The sequence below is a fragment of the Gopherus flavomarginatus genome, chromosome 16 (genome assembly GCF_025201925.1).
Source record: "Gopherus flavomarginatus isolate rGopFla2 chromosome 16, rGopFla2.mat.asm, whole genome shotgun sequence".
Taxonomy (NCBI): Eukaryota; Metazoa; Chordata; order Testudines; family Testudinidae; genus Gopherus; species Gopherus flavomarginatus.
Window position 1 is genome coordinate 10,872,911 of NC_066632.1, and position 14,558 is coordinate 10,887,468.

General features: G+C 50.6%; 1 protein-coding gene across 1 annotated transcript; it reads right to left on the bottom strand.

Moving 5' to 3' along the window:
- Positions 1-3,799: 3,799 nt before the first annotated feature.
- Positions 3,800-13,071, bottom strand: LOC127035730 (zinc finger protein 560-like). Its single transcript, XM_050926016.1, has 5 exons — positions 12,934-13,071; positions 8,977-9,060; positions 8,157-8,283; positions 6,252-6,334; positions 3,800-3,977 (listed from the first exon to the last, which is right to left on the bottom strand). Exons 2-5 carry the CDS (start codon positions 9,046-9,048, stop codon positions 3,810-3,812), a joined length of 450 nt encoding a protein of 149 aa, XP_050781973.1. The 5' UTR covers positions 9,049-9,060; positions 12,934-13,071; the 3' UTR covers positions 3,800-3,809.
- Between the last annotated feature and the right edge of the window lie 1,487 nt (positions 13,072-14,558).

A 14,558-nucleotide genomic window follows, 5' to 3' on the forward strand; every position in this document is an offset into this window, starting at 1 on the left:
AAATACAGAAAGATACTTAATACAAAATAACACAATGCAACGTTATAAAGATTTATAGAGATAGTTAATACAGAGATTTCTCTACATCACCGCTTTACGAGTTGTGCAGGCCTGCTGACGGCATTCGCGGGGCTTCTTGCTCGTGTGGATTCTCTGATGCTGAATAAGGTGAGAGCTGCGATTGAAGGTTTTCCCGCACTCAGTGCATTCATAGGATCGCTCCCCTGTGTGGATTCTCTGATGCCCAATAAGGTGCGAGCTGCGACTGAAAGTTTTCCCGCACTCATTGCATTCACAGGGCCTCCCCCCGTGTGTTGATTCTCTGATGTTGAGAAAGGCCTGATCTGTAAGTGAAGTTTTTCCCACACTCAGCACATGTATTTTTTTTGCTTTTCCCTGCAGATTTCCTGCTGTATTCTGGTTTCCTTAAGGCCCTTCTGAGTTCCCTGACAGGAAATAAATTTATCCATTTTCTCCCCTGGCTGGTTTCCCTGCTCTTTTTCTGGTCTGTGCTGAACCTCACACGTCATTGCATCACCTGCTGTGATAGAGACAGAAACCTCAAACAGGGATGGAAAGGGGAAGGCCAAACCAAAACAAGTGCTGGAGAGAGGACAAATAAAAATCAGGAACTCAGCTCCCCCCAACAGGAGAGAGGAGGGGATCAATTCAGCCTTCACATCCCATCCAACTTCACAGGGGGAAGGGAGAAAGCTACTGCCCGGTGTCTGCTAGCATCTATAGGAAGCCTTGAGCTATATTTACCCTGCGGATGCGACCCCTGCTATGGACAATAATGAACTGAGAGACTTCCCAAGAGCTTTGTAGGGCATCCTAGATGTTTCCTTCAGGCACTTACAGATTCTGAGTTGGTTTAATGTTTCCTCATCTGTGCGGGGAGATCTCAGGATCTCTCTTTCCTCTGAACCCTGGAGCTCTGGGACCCATGGCTCTTCCCCTTGTTCCAGCTGGGAGATCATATCACGTTGGAAAACCAGAAACTCCGCTCAGATGAAAGAAAACAAAGGAGTTCAGTTGATTTCATACAACTTGATCATCAAAAACATTCTATTAATTTATCTTCAGTGCTTAGTGTGACCTAGTGTGCCTGGGGCAGTCCTCACTGAAAATGCCAAGGTCAGAGCAGGCTGAAAAAGGGAGAGCAGATGCTCCCCAAACTGGTGGTTAACACTGAAGTTAAACTCACTGACCAGTCACAAACTGTGCTTCTGATCCCACACACTGGTTAACGAGACTCTGAAAAAAGAAATCACACGGCCCCCTTTATTGCATGACAGTTCTCTGACTCCTAATCAGCAACTAGGTCCCGTACAGTGAGAGGTTATTTAAAAACTCTGCTCACTGTGATACAGCATGGCCAGAGGGCAGCAGGAGAGTGATCCTAATTGGATCCAGGAAGTGGGTGGGTAGAAGGTTAGCCACATTACCCAGGTTTGGATCTCATCCAAAATACCATGCTGCCAGCCAATCCTTTAGCAGTTAAACTAAATGTTTAGAAGAAAGAACAAATGAAAGAATGAAGTTAAATTCCATCCTTCCAGACAATTCTTTAGCATCTAAACTAAAGGTTTAAAAGAAAGAAAGACAGAAAGAATTTAAATGGAAAAGCAGTCAGATACATTCCAAAATGGATATATCAGGTTCTTAGCAGTATTGGTGAGTTGCTGGCTTGAAAGTCTGTCTGGAACGCATCCACAGCTTGGATGGGTCATTCAGTCCTTTGTTCCAGGGTTCAGTTTGTAGAGAAGTTGCTCCAGAGGTAGGAAGGGGGATTGAAGACAAGATGGAGATGATGCAGCTGCGCTTTATATTCCTTTTGCCATGTGGCTTGTACTTCCTGTGTCCCAAACACAAGCTTCACAGCACATGGCATGGAAAAGCTTTGGAGGTTTCATTACACAGGCAAACCCCGGCATGTCTTGCTGACTCAATAGGTGTATCCCCTTGGTCCATAGGTTCATTGTACAGCTGATGACCCTCAATGGGCCATCAAACATGCTAGGCAATGTTGATGCCAATATGTCTCGGGTGTCACCCAGAAAAACTGCACAAGTCTGGAAATACAGATATACCTTACATATCTGTAACTCACAATACAAAGGTGATAGAAACATAGAAACAAAATTATCATACTTGGCAAATCATAACATTTTCACTGACACTTTACATGGCATACCTAGCATGATTCATTGCAATTTTATCAGATTATATTATTTTATTATTAATACCAAAGTGTCTCACAATTTCATGCAGTCTCACACTTGCTAAACTAGTGAATTCCCAGGACCAGTTCCCCAGGTCCTTGAAGATGCCAAACATTGTGCTTATGAGGGATTGAAATACCCACATATCTGCTGGGAACACACACACAGACACTGTGTCAATCTGTACCCCTGTGTTCACTCTTCTAGAAAATTATGATCAATTTTGTACCCAGTATGGCTTGTGAGGTATCATTAGAAAACGCATAACCTACTGAATATTATCCTCCTGTTAAAATGTGTAGTAACACTGTATGTAAAATTGTGAGATTTTACAGTATGATATTACTGAAAAAGTTACAGTTCTGGGGAACACCCACAGACCAGTTCCTCAGAGACAGCAAGGCAAACAGCTGGTCAAACAGCCATTCTCCTGCAGGGGGAAGGTGTGAAGACATTAAGGGCTGGTCTACACTACGGGGGGAAATCGATCTTAGATACGCAAATTCAGCTACGTGAATAACGTAACTGAAGTCGAATATCTAAGATCGGATTACTCACCCATCCTCACCGCGCGGGATCGATGTCCGCGGCTCCCCCTGTCAAATCAGCAACTCCGTTGGGGTTGGTGTTGTTCCGGAATCGATATAAGCGCGCTCGGGGATCGATATATGGCGTCTAGATGAGACGCGATATATCGATCCCCGAGCAATCGATTTTAACCCGCCGATACGGTGGGTAGTCTAGATGTAGCCTTACATTCCATCACAGGGACCTATTGAGGCTGTTGTGGAAAACGACCACAGGATTAATATTTGAATCAGCTCAGCCTGAGGCTCTTTTCTTGGTTACAAGCACGCAGGGGGCGACAGCTATTGGAATACTGTTCCCGAGCTAAAAATCACACAAGCCTTTTACAGCTTAAAACCACAAACAATGACACATACGTTGCACGTTAATTTCCTTATTTGGAATATATTGCAAAATATGATGCAGGTCAAAAGCAAGCTGAACAATCAGTTTTCCATATTTGGCCTTTCCTGTTATTTTTATTACACCTGGTGATATGGGAGCAAGACTCTCCATGTCTCAAGAAATGTCACTACCAACCTAGGCCATTTTCACATGCTGGGGTGCAATCCAGATCAGCGAGGAGTTGTGTCATCTGTAATCCTGGGTGAGATTCAGTGTTCTGCTGCTGGAGCTCCCCTGTCTGGATACTCCCAGCCAGCGTTCAAGGACGCACTGAGTGTCTGTATGATAAGTAACCCTGGACTGGCAGCTCTGACTCCAGCCGCCTGCTTGTTACACCCCAAGCACATTCTGGTTTGGGTAGAGAAGGCTCAGGGTTTGAGAGAAGGCTGGGGGTAGGAAGCTTCTGTTCATTATGCTGGACCTAACCCCAGTTTTACTTGAGTAAAGAGGAGATATTTGACATTGTGTGATGCTGCTCCTGTGCTCTGTTCCCAAAGTGTTCTGCAGCAGAGGAGGGTCTCTGGTAGTATGTATGTTACTGGCCTATTGGGGTGATGCTGAAACAGGACAGGGTACAGATGGCATTGTGGGGGTGGCATGAACCTTCACTCTTCATTTCCCCTTCCAAGAACAGAAGGGACAGGAATCCTTACCCAGCAAGACCATCGTCTCATAGTTCCCCTGCATGACATCTCTGTAGAGGGCTCTCTGAGTGGGGTCCAGCAGAGTCCCCTCTTCCCTGGAGAAATACACAGCCACCTCCTCGAAGGTCACCGGCCCCTGAAAGAGCAGGAGTCCAATACTCAGTACCTGCTGACCCACTCACAACCCCACTATTCACGGAACAGCAGCACCAGGGAAATGGAAGCTCCGGGAGGCACATGTTAACAGAGTCCCACCCCACCTTGCTTACAGCAGCCAGGAGGCATCAGAGGGTAGAAAGAGAGAACCTTTGTGTCTCCCATCTGACAGACAGAAGCAGGGTCTTCACATTTATCACATAGCTACTAGCCAGAGCTTAATATAGGAGATGGGGCTGTCTCTGGACCCTGATAGTGGCTCCCTGGTAGGAATCCAAGCACTCTCCAAATAAAATATATGGAAGAAAGGGGAAGTCAATCATAAAGAATAGAAGTTAGAAGGTCAGAATTGTAGTGCCCATTAACAAAGGTTTAGAGAAAATAGAGCCTATCAAACTAACGGGATATCCTTATTGGATGAGATCAAAAGTTTGGTTGCAGCTAATAGTATTGATGTAATATACCTAAACTTCCGTAAGGGACATGACTTGATTAGCACAATATTTTTACTAAAAAAAACTAGAATGATACAAAATAAACACGGCATACATTAAATAGATTAAAAACTCTGATAGTAAATGGGGAACCATGATCGAGTGGATTTCTTTCTAGCAGGTTCCTGCAGGGATTGGTTCTTGGCCCTGTGCTATTTAACATTCTTATCCATGACTTAGAAGAGAGTACAAAATCATCACTGATAAAGTTTACAGTTGCCACAAAGATTGGGGTTGGTGGTAATTAATGAAATGTCAGTAGATTCAGGCTCCATCACTGAGAGTCTGGGAAGTTGTCCCAGCCCTGGCTGGAGGGTTATTTCCTGTTCCACAAAGAGGGGAAGTTCCATTCCCAACTCCTGTGCCTTGAAATTAGGACCTATCTGACACTACACCCCCATATTCATCATAGTGGTATGATTATAATATGATTAGGACATAATTATGATCTATTTTGTAGAAGATGCATCATGTGTGGTGTCACTGGAAAAGTTCTGATTTGCTGAATATGATTATCCTATTTGTGTGCACATATCATGTTCGTATCTGAAGTTATGGATATTGACTCTGTATCTGTATTTCAAATGTGCTTACTCTGGGTAACACCCACAATGAGCCTTTCAGGTACAACAATGAAGAAGCCAGACAGTGCTGATGGCTCAACAAAGACAATGGACTGTGGAAGAGCTTAGCCTTCCTGTGAATGTTTCAGCCAGCCTATGAGTCATGGCTACTATGACTCAGCAGGGCCTGTGACCAGACCACATGACACTAAACTCCATTTTAGTACCTGTATTTTTCCACAAACTGGACTAGGAACTGAGTTTGGAACAAAAGGTTCCCACCATATGGAAAAGCTACATAAGGTGGGGTGTGACATCATCTCTTGGCCTCATTCTCCACACAAGAGAACTTCTGGAAACACCTGAGAAACAAAAACGGATGTGGGGGAAGTGCTGCTCCCAGGATCAAGAGATTTCTAGCTTGTGTATGGAAACTTGGGGGACTGCTTGTACCATCAGTCAGGGTGAGAAATTGCTAATTCAAATTCTATCCATCTAGTATGTTAGGCTTAGTCTGAGTTTTGGTTATTTGCTAAATAATCTGCTTTGATCTGTTTGTTATCACTTATAATCACTTAATCTATCTTTCTGCAGTTAATAAACTTGTTTGATGCTTTATCTTAACCAGCGTATTTTGAGTGAAGTGTCTGGGGAAAATCTCAGCTTGTTGTGCACATCTGTCCCATATCGAGGGGAAGGGGAACTACATTAATGAGCTTGCATTATAGAGATCCCTGTGCACTATAAGATGGTATCATTCTGGATTTATACTACAGCAAGTGTGCAAGGTTGGGGAGTGGGAAATTGGCTCTTGTCTTCTATCTGTCCTTGAGTGGCTTAGGTAACGCACTCAGGTAGCTTAGTTGGCTGCATGGCGCCACCTGCTGTTGTGTTGGGTGATAACAGGCCCTGGAGAGGCTGGCGAAATCTCCAGCAAAGCAGTGTGAGAAGGGCCAGCCCAGCGTGAGGGTTAGAGGACACAGCAGTTCCCAGAAGCTCCACAAACTGCCTCCTGGGGGTGACAACCCATCACGCCCTACACTACACAAGTCTCAGCAGGTTTGTCACATGCTGTCCCCTCCCTTTCTCCACCCGAGATATTTCCTGCTTCCCACCACCTCTAGCAATTCCCACCCTCTTATGCATTTACTGCTCCTCAACCTCCAAGCAGAGCCCGCCACCCTGATAATCTCTTACCTGAGCCAGCTCCATTGCAGCCATTTCCTTGCCCCTGGGAGGACGAGATGATCTGCAGCGAAACATGGATGTTATTCTCTGGCCTGCCGGGGTGAAAAGGGCAAGGTGTGAGAATTCAGACTAGGCTTTTGTCCATTCCACAAGCCGATTCCCCCCAGCTTTTCCCCTGCTAATGCACATTCTAGGTTCTAGCACACTGTGAAGCACAGAGTGACCTTATTCCAGTACAGGCCTAGCCCCCTCCCACCAGGGTGTAACCCTCTGACACATGGGGAAACCCTCCCAGTAACAGTCTCTCTCTTACACGTATCAAGTTTGCGGACAACACCAAGCTGGGAGGGGTTGTAAGTGCTTTGGAGGATTGGATTAAAATTCAAAATGATCTGGACAAACGGGAGAAATGATCTGAAGTAAATAGGATCAAATTCAGTAGAGACAAGTGCAAAGTACTCCACGTTGGAAGGAACAATCGGAGGCCAGAGAAGAGCAGAAACAAAGGAGTCACTTTGGGGGATTCTCCCTGTCATTGTCCCCAAGGCAGCTGTCTCAGGTTTACAAAGGTGTTTCATGTTCCAGCCTTTATACAGTCTCTCCTGGGAGTGCCCCTTTCATGGACTGGGCCTAGTTTTAGTTTTTGGTAGTTAACAATCTTGGTTTATTGTTCATCTAACCAGTATGTGTGGATTGAAGTGTGTTGGAAACTCTGTTTGGGATAACAAGCTGGTGCATGTCATTTTCCGCTGATGAAATGACAGACTTCATATGAGCTTGGGTCGTTCAGTAGCGTGCTGGACAGTGCAAGATGCACATTTCTGGGGGAAAGTTGGGCACTTGAGAATTTGCTGGTTTTCTCCTGAGGTGTAATTCATGAGTGGCTGTCTAGCAGCACTCAATACTGTGTAGCTGGGAGTGAGTTACATGCTGGAGACTGTGTGTTAATTGGCCAAGAGGGGCTGTTCTCGCGGGAAAACAGTGGAAAAGGCACCCCATGCTGGAGGACTGAGGGGACAGCTATTTAACAGTCCAGATTGTACTCTGGGTAACGTCACAGACACTCATTATGACAGAGCCTCTTACAACACAGAGAAAGTAAATCCATGTCCCAGAAATCGAAGACTCCAGACAGAGGGCAAGTGTCCCTGGCACTGCTTCTTGCTGACAGAGAGGTTCAGAGACAGTGCGAGAATCCTGGGGAAGCTGGGAACAGGAAGCATGGGCTGGCGGGGTTCGGTGGAGAAAGGGAACAGGAAGGGCAGGGATATTACTGAATCCAGGATCTCAGCAGTACTAGATGACAGGATAGCACATAGTGCAGCCCATTGGAAAACACAATCCCAACTATACATACAAAATGATGGGGTCTAAATTAGTTGTTTCCACTCAAGAGATGGATCTTGGAGTCACTGTGGATAGTTCTCTGAAAACATCCACTCAATGTGCAGCAGCAGTGAAAAAAAGTGAACAATGTAGGAAATAATTAAGAAAGTGATAGATATGACAGAATATCTCATAGATCATATTTGTAAAAACAGCAAATAAATCCATGATACACCCACATCTTGAATACTGCATGCACATGTCACCCCATCTCAAAAATAGATATATTGGAATTGGAAAAGGTTCAGAAAAGGGCAACAAAAATGATTAGGGGTATGGGACAGTTATGCCAGACCTAACCCCCAGTTTCACTTGAGCAAACAGGAGATATTTGACACTGTGCAATACGGCTCCTGTGCTCTGTTCCCAAAGTGTTCTGCAGCAGAGGAGGGTCTCTGGTATTATGTGTGTCACTGGCCTATTGGGGTGATGCTGAAACAGGACAGGGTACAGATGGCATTGTGGGGGTGGCGTGAACCTTCACTCTTCATTTCCCCTTCCAAGAACAGAAGGGACAGGAACCCTTACCCAGCGAGGTCACAGTCTCATAGTTCTCCTGCATGACATCCCAGTAGAGGGCTCTCTGAGTGGGGTCCAGCAGAGCCCACTCTTCCCTGGTGAAATACATAGCCATCTCCTTGAAGGTCACCGGCCCCTGAAAGAGTAAGAGTCCAACACTAAGGACTTGCTGCCCCACTCACAGCCCCACTATTTGTGGCAGAGAAGAGTGAATCAAATGGAAGCTCTGGGTGGATCATAGTCAGGAGAGTCCCACCTCGACCTGGCTCAGAGTATCCAGCAAATGCCAGGGTGAGGGGATGAAGAGAGAGCCCCTTATCTCTCCCAGCATATCCATCACCCCCCTACTAGCCACTGACTGATACAGGAGATGGAGCCCCTAGCAGGGTCCAGGGAGAGCTCGCTGGTAGGATGCCCAACACCCTCCTCATTGTGAGGAGCGGGATATGAAGGGAGAGGCAGCTCCAATAAGCCTGACTCATGGGTGTCCCCTTTATATCTCACAGCAGCTGATGGTTAATGAGGTCAGGCTCCAGCACTAGGAGTCTGGTCAGTTTGACTAGCTCCATGTAGGTGGGTTATTTTCTCTCTTCACAAATTAGGGCATTTCCACCTCCAAACCTCCTGGGTCTGTTCCTAGAATCTAGGCCACTTAGTAAATAACTCCCAGCAGGTCTGCCACACCCTGGCCTCCTCCTTTCCCCACGCTGTGAATTTCCTGCCCCGCTCCAACCTCCAAACCAGACTCTGCAAACCTTCCCACCTCTGGTGTATTTGCTCTCCCTTTCCTCCAGCAGGAACCCACCAGCAACCCCCCGATAATCTCTACCTGGACTGACTCCACTGCAGCCATTTCTCTTCCCTGTCCCACGCCAGGCTGGGATGAGCTGGAGCAAAACATTCTGCAGCCTGTCTGGGGGAGAAGGGCAGTTGTGGGCGTTTCAGAACCGGTTTTAGTTAATTTCACATCACAATTCCCCCAGGCCCTTTCCCTGCAGACAGACACCCTAGATTCTGTCATGCTGGGAAATGCTCAATCTGTTTATTACAATTTAGACCTGGCCCCTCCTGCCAGGCTAAGTCCACAGACACATTTTTAACCTCCCTTCTCTCTCCCCTCACCCCTTCTCTGAACACAAGGCTAGAAAAGAGCAGAACCAAAGGAGTCACTGTGGGGGATTCCCTCAGACACTGACCCCACGGCAGCCACACCCCAGCAGGGGGAATATGGAGTCAGGAACTGGCTTTTGCTCTGTCTGATCCTTGTTTTGTTCACTGGAAAGTGGTTCTGCCCCAGGATGCAGCAATACATGTGTCTGGGTGGACTAGAGAGCTGGAAATCTCTCCCCCACATTCATTTCTCCCACTGCCCCTTTCAGTCTCTCCTTCCCCTGTCCTCTCTCCCTGCCCCTCTGGCTGGGACAGTCCCATTCCTGGGGGCTTTGCTCTCCCATGGCTGGATTTCCTCCTGGCAACCGCTAATGGGAGGAGAAATGAGGTGGTGTTGTTTGTGCAGAGTCACTTTCTTGCCAGACCCTAGGACATTCCCTGAGGTCTTTCAGTTACCTGGAGACTCTGGCTCAGAATTTAGTAGTAACAGGGCCCAGGACTGCCCTAGGGGGCTAGGACCAGCTGCAGAAAGTCATCCCCTGGGCCGGGCAGAGAAGAAGCTTTAATTAAGGTCACTTCCCAGCACAGAGCCCCACTGGGGGAGCAGCAGCTGCCAAGCCTGGTCTCCCAGATCACAATGGAGGCTGCAGCATCTGACCCAGGAAGCTGAACCCCAATATCCTGAGCAGAGAGGGACAGAGTGTTTGAGCAGCTTCCCTCCTTTAGCTCTCTGGGGAGAGCAGCTAATGGGAGCCCCTCCTCACAGGGAGAATGGCTGATCTCATTTGACCCACTGTCCATCTGGAATCACTCCTTGTCTTTCCATACAGTGACTCTGGATTAACAACGGTCTCAATGACACCGGATTTCAGAAAGAATGAGTTCAGAACGCTGTGGAAAAGACCATCGTGTGGCAGTGCTGACTCCCTTCCCACCTCCCTCACCCCCGCAGATCTAGGACAAGGACTGGGGGCAAAAATTTTCCAAACGGAACCGAAAGTTCCTGCAGTTTTCAAAAGAGGAGAAAAGTAAATTCTGTGATTTCACACTAACAGTGTTTGCTAAGTGGACAGAAAGTTATCACAGTGACAGGGCACGTGACTGGGGAATGGACTTGGTGACCTGGTGACTAGGAGCCAGGACTCTGGCACAAGTTGACCAGAGAGAAGGATCATGGTTAGCAGCAGCCCCCAGACACCCCCTAGTACCCAGAGCCCAGACCCCCCAGCCAGGGGCCCCAGACACCCCCCAGCCAGGATCCCATCAGATATTCCCTGGGACGCAGCCCCCAGAGTCCCTGGCCAGGGACCCCAGATACCCCTCAAAGCCCCACCGGCCAGAGAACCCCCACCACACCATGATTGCCAGGTTGGGAATCCCAAAGGGTTCCCCCCACCAAGAGCCCCCAGCAGCCAGGGACCCCCTCAAGGGACCCCCCCCCACTGGGAACTCAGTCCCTCACTGCCTGCCTAGGAACTTCCCCACCCTCCAGAACGATCTACCCTGACATTTGCCTGGGACCCCCTCCTCTGCCCAGTGTGACCCCCTGATGCTTTACAGTGCGACCCATCACTCTGCTTCCCTGGCATGCCCTCACCTAGTGCCAGGGATCCCCTCCCCCAGCTCTGTGCACTGGGCATGGCAACAAAACCAGGAACCAGCGGGGGAAGCACAGACAGAGCCCCTGGCACAGAACCAGGCTCCCTCTAACCCTCTGTCCCGCCTCCCCAAGAGACACCCACCCCCACTGTTCTGCAGCCACCAGGCCCCCAGCGATACCCACCTCCAGGACCCATAGCCTCAGGGATGGGCACATCAGAACCACCACCCCCGAAAACCCCAAACCTCCACAACCCACCAACCTGACTAGGGTACCCCCTGCCCAGCCACCCAGAGGCCTCCCCCTACCACAATGCCCCTTCAGCTGCAATCTCCCCACACAGACACCTTCCCTGCCCCTGCAAGTGTTACCTCACAGAGTGTGAGAAGTGGCTAGAAAGTTAACACCACCTCCTGCTGGCCAGTCACACAGGCAGAGGGAGCCTGGGGAGTGCTTCTTTAACAGGAGAATGGAAGGCCTGGAGGGCAAGAAAGGTCCACGGGCTGTCACTAGCAAATAATGGCCACCATGGATCCACCCCAGAGGCGGCTGCATCTTAGCACATTGGGAAACAACCCATCATATTCAATTAGAAATAAAACAACTAGAGAGAAGTGGGGCAAATGTTTGGGGTATTTTATATCAATCTTTGAGACACGCAGAGAGAACCCTGTCACAAACGACATTTGATAACATGAGAGAAAACCACCAAGATCGGAGGGGATTTGATGTTGCTATTAAATAACTAGTGGAAAAGGGGGACTGTTGGACTGGATTTTATATGACTGTCCAATACATAAACAGAATGTGATGGTCCCCCCCGGCCACGGGGCAACCATTCACGTGAGCAGCTCAGAGCCCTTTGAGGAGCTGATTTAAGGGCGGGGGGGAGCTGGAAGGCTCCCTGGACAATGGAAGGGGGCCGCAGGGGGATTGGGAAATGGGGTCTGGGCAGTCTCCATGGGGGATGTGCTCCTCCCTTCCCTTCCCTGCCCTGGCAGAGAACGGGAACCTCATCCCATCCCACTCCAGTGGGAGCCATGTTCTGGGGAATGACCCAGGGCAACAATTTCCCACCCAAACAAGGACAAATCGCTGCAGATAAAATGGGTGGGAAAATCCACCCCCCATCGGAGAGATTTTAAATTGACATTTGAGAAGTATGGAGAGAAAAGGGAAAATCAGAGGCAATTAGAGAGCTGATCATTGGGGGGGGGGAGGAGAATCTCCCTGGATTTTATAGCCACGTGTGATAATGAGAGAGAAAAGGGGAAATCTTGAGAGAATGTGTGTGTGGGAGGAAGTGGCAAAAACAGGGACAGGATCCAGTTAACTCACCTCCCTCCCACCCCGGGAATGTCCTGGCTGCACAGAGACAGATCTACCTCCAGTGACCTCCCCCTCCCTGCAACTCCGGCTTCTCCTCCCCCCCCGACACCTCCGCCCTCACACCAAAGGGGGGGGCTCTGCCAGCGCCTCCCCCTGAGCTCAACTCCTGCTCCTCCCCCCAGCCCGGATTGTGCCCTTTAGCCCCCCACGAACCCTGCCTCCAGCTGCCTGACCCCCCCCGCCCATCAATTTCCTGCTCTGCGCCCGCCCCCCCCACGCTCCCTGTTACTCCCCCGCCCCGCTCCAGCCCCGCCCCCAGCGCCCGGCGGAACGTTACGGCTGGTCCGGGCAGGGGGAAGGGCAGCGGCTTCAGCGGCTGTTACTGGGCATGCGCAGTGCCCGGGAGTAGCACATTGCTATGGGGAGTGATTTAATACACTGCCCCCCCCCGCCGGGCCCGGGGTCCGCCCCTCCCCCCCACACGACGGCCGGGCCCCGGCCCCCCCATCCCAGCGGGGCGGGCGGGCGGATCCTCCTGCAGCTCCACTGGGGCCGAGGCGCCTCCAAGGCTTCTCCCAGGCTCCCTGGGGCAGAGTCACTTTCCCGCCCCCCAGCGCCTCTCATTCCCCGGGGGCTCCGGGTCACAATGTCCCACCGCCCTTCCCCCGCCTGCAGCTCCGGCTTCTCCCCTCCCGCCCCCGCCAGCCACACCAAGGGGAACCCCCGGGCCCCAGTCTCTGTCCCCACCTGGATCCCAGCGGGGCCGGGGGCAGATCCTGGCTGCAGCTGAGAACAGCGGCTCCGCTCCGGCTCGGGCAGCTCCAGCGCTGCTGGCAGCACGTGGAGAACCAGGGAGCAGCTGCTCAGCCCGGGCTCCGCGTCACAATGTGCCAGAGCCCCGCCCCCAGGAGCTGCCCCGCCCCCGGGCTGAGCCAGAGCCCCGCCCCCAGGAGCTGCCCCGCCCCTGGGCTGTGCCAGAGCCCCGCCCCCAGGAGCTGCTCCGCCCCCGCTCTGTACTGGAGCCCCGCCCCCAGGAGCTGCCCCGCCCCCGAGCTGAGCCAGAGCCCCGCCCCCAGGAGCTGCCCGCACCTGGGATGTGTCAGAGCCCCGCCCCCTGGAATTTCCCCATGTTGGGTCTCTGAGCTTTGTTCTCCTGCCGCCTTCTTCCCAGCACCCCCTGCTCCCTTCCTGTGTCTGCAAACACCCCCCCTCCCCCGGGGCCGGCTGCAGTGCTCGCTGAGGCTGACTCCAGTGGCTGAAGTTGCCTCCATCTCTGCTTCACCTGGAGGGGGAGAGACAAAGAGAGGAGATGGTCCCAGGGTGTGAAACCAGAATCAGGGGGCAAGGAAAGAAGGACTGTTTGGAAAGGTGGGTTTTTTGTGGGGGGGGGTGAGCCAGAGGGATTCAGAAGAAGTTGGGCAGCAGAGGCTCAGGGAAATTGAGGGGAACCTCCTGGGTGTCTCAGTGTTGGCCAGGGTTTGTACAGCACCTTGCATAATATGGGGTCTGATCTCAGTCATGGTCTGTGCAGCACCTGGGAGCCCTGATGTCTGTTTCCTGATCACAGGCTCTGGGAATGGAGAGAGGGAAACCTCAGCACCTGAAGGTTAATGCAGCCCTGTGTGCAACCCCTGCTAGGGTGATCCGACAGCAAATGTGAAAAATTGGGATGGGGGTGGGGTTAATAGGCACCTATATAAGAAAAAGACCCAAAAATCGGGACATCTAGTCATGCTAGTCCCTGCTGTTCTCATAAGGGGTCGGCTTAGAGAGGGTTTGGCTACACTTGCAGCTGTACAGCGCTGGGAGTTAAAGCTGTCTTCCTACAGCTGTTTAGGGAAAGCGCTGCAGTGTGGACACACTGACAGCTACCAGCACTCTGTCATGGCCACATTTGCAGCGCTGTTGGGAGTGGTGCATTATGGGCAGCTATCCCAGCATTCAAGTGGCTGCAATGTGCTTTTCAAAAGAGGAGGGTGGGGTGGAGTGTGACACGGAGCGTGGGGGAGACAGAGCGAGTGGATTTTTGGAGCTGACACTGTGTCAGCTCCCTGCCTGGCAAGTTCAAGCCTCCTCCCCCACCCCTCTCTCATTCACTAAATGCAAATAGCCGCCTTTGTTTTTTTCCTCACAGACCAGATAAGCCGCTGATCCAAAACAGACCCCCCCCCCGTGCCCACCCGGCTGCTTCTCTCCTCAAGCAAACACCAGCTGTGGGTGTTCCAAAGGGATCCCCCTGCCTCTGCTCATTCACTGCAAACAGTAACTGTGTTTGGTTTTTAGATAAGCAGCTCCGGGAGCCTTGAGCTCACAACAAAACAAACAGAGGCATCACACCAAAACAAAGAGCGTTATCTCTACTTAAAAGCATT

Bases quoted from the DNA above. Each gene is read 5' to 3' on its own strand.
- LOC127035730 (XM_050926016.1), bottom strand. From the start codon at position 9,048: ATGTTTTGCTCCAGCTCATCCCAGCCTGGCGTGGGACAGGGAAGAGAA. The intron at 8,284-8,976 runs GTAGAGATTATC...TTACTCTTTCAG, and splicing joins CTGCAGTGGAGTCAGTCCAG to GGGCCGGTGACCTTCAAGGA. The intron at 3,978-6,251 runs GTAAGAGATTAT...CTGCTCTTTCAG, and splicing joins CTGCAATGGAGCTGGCTCAG to GGGCCGGTGACCTTCGAGGA.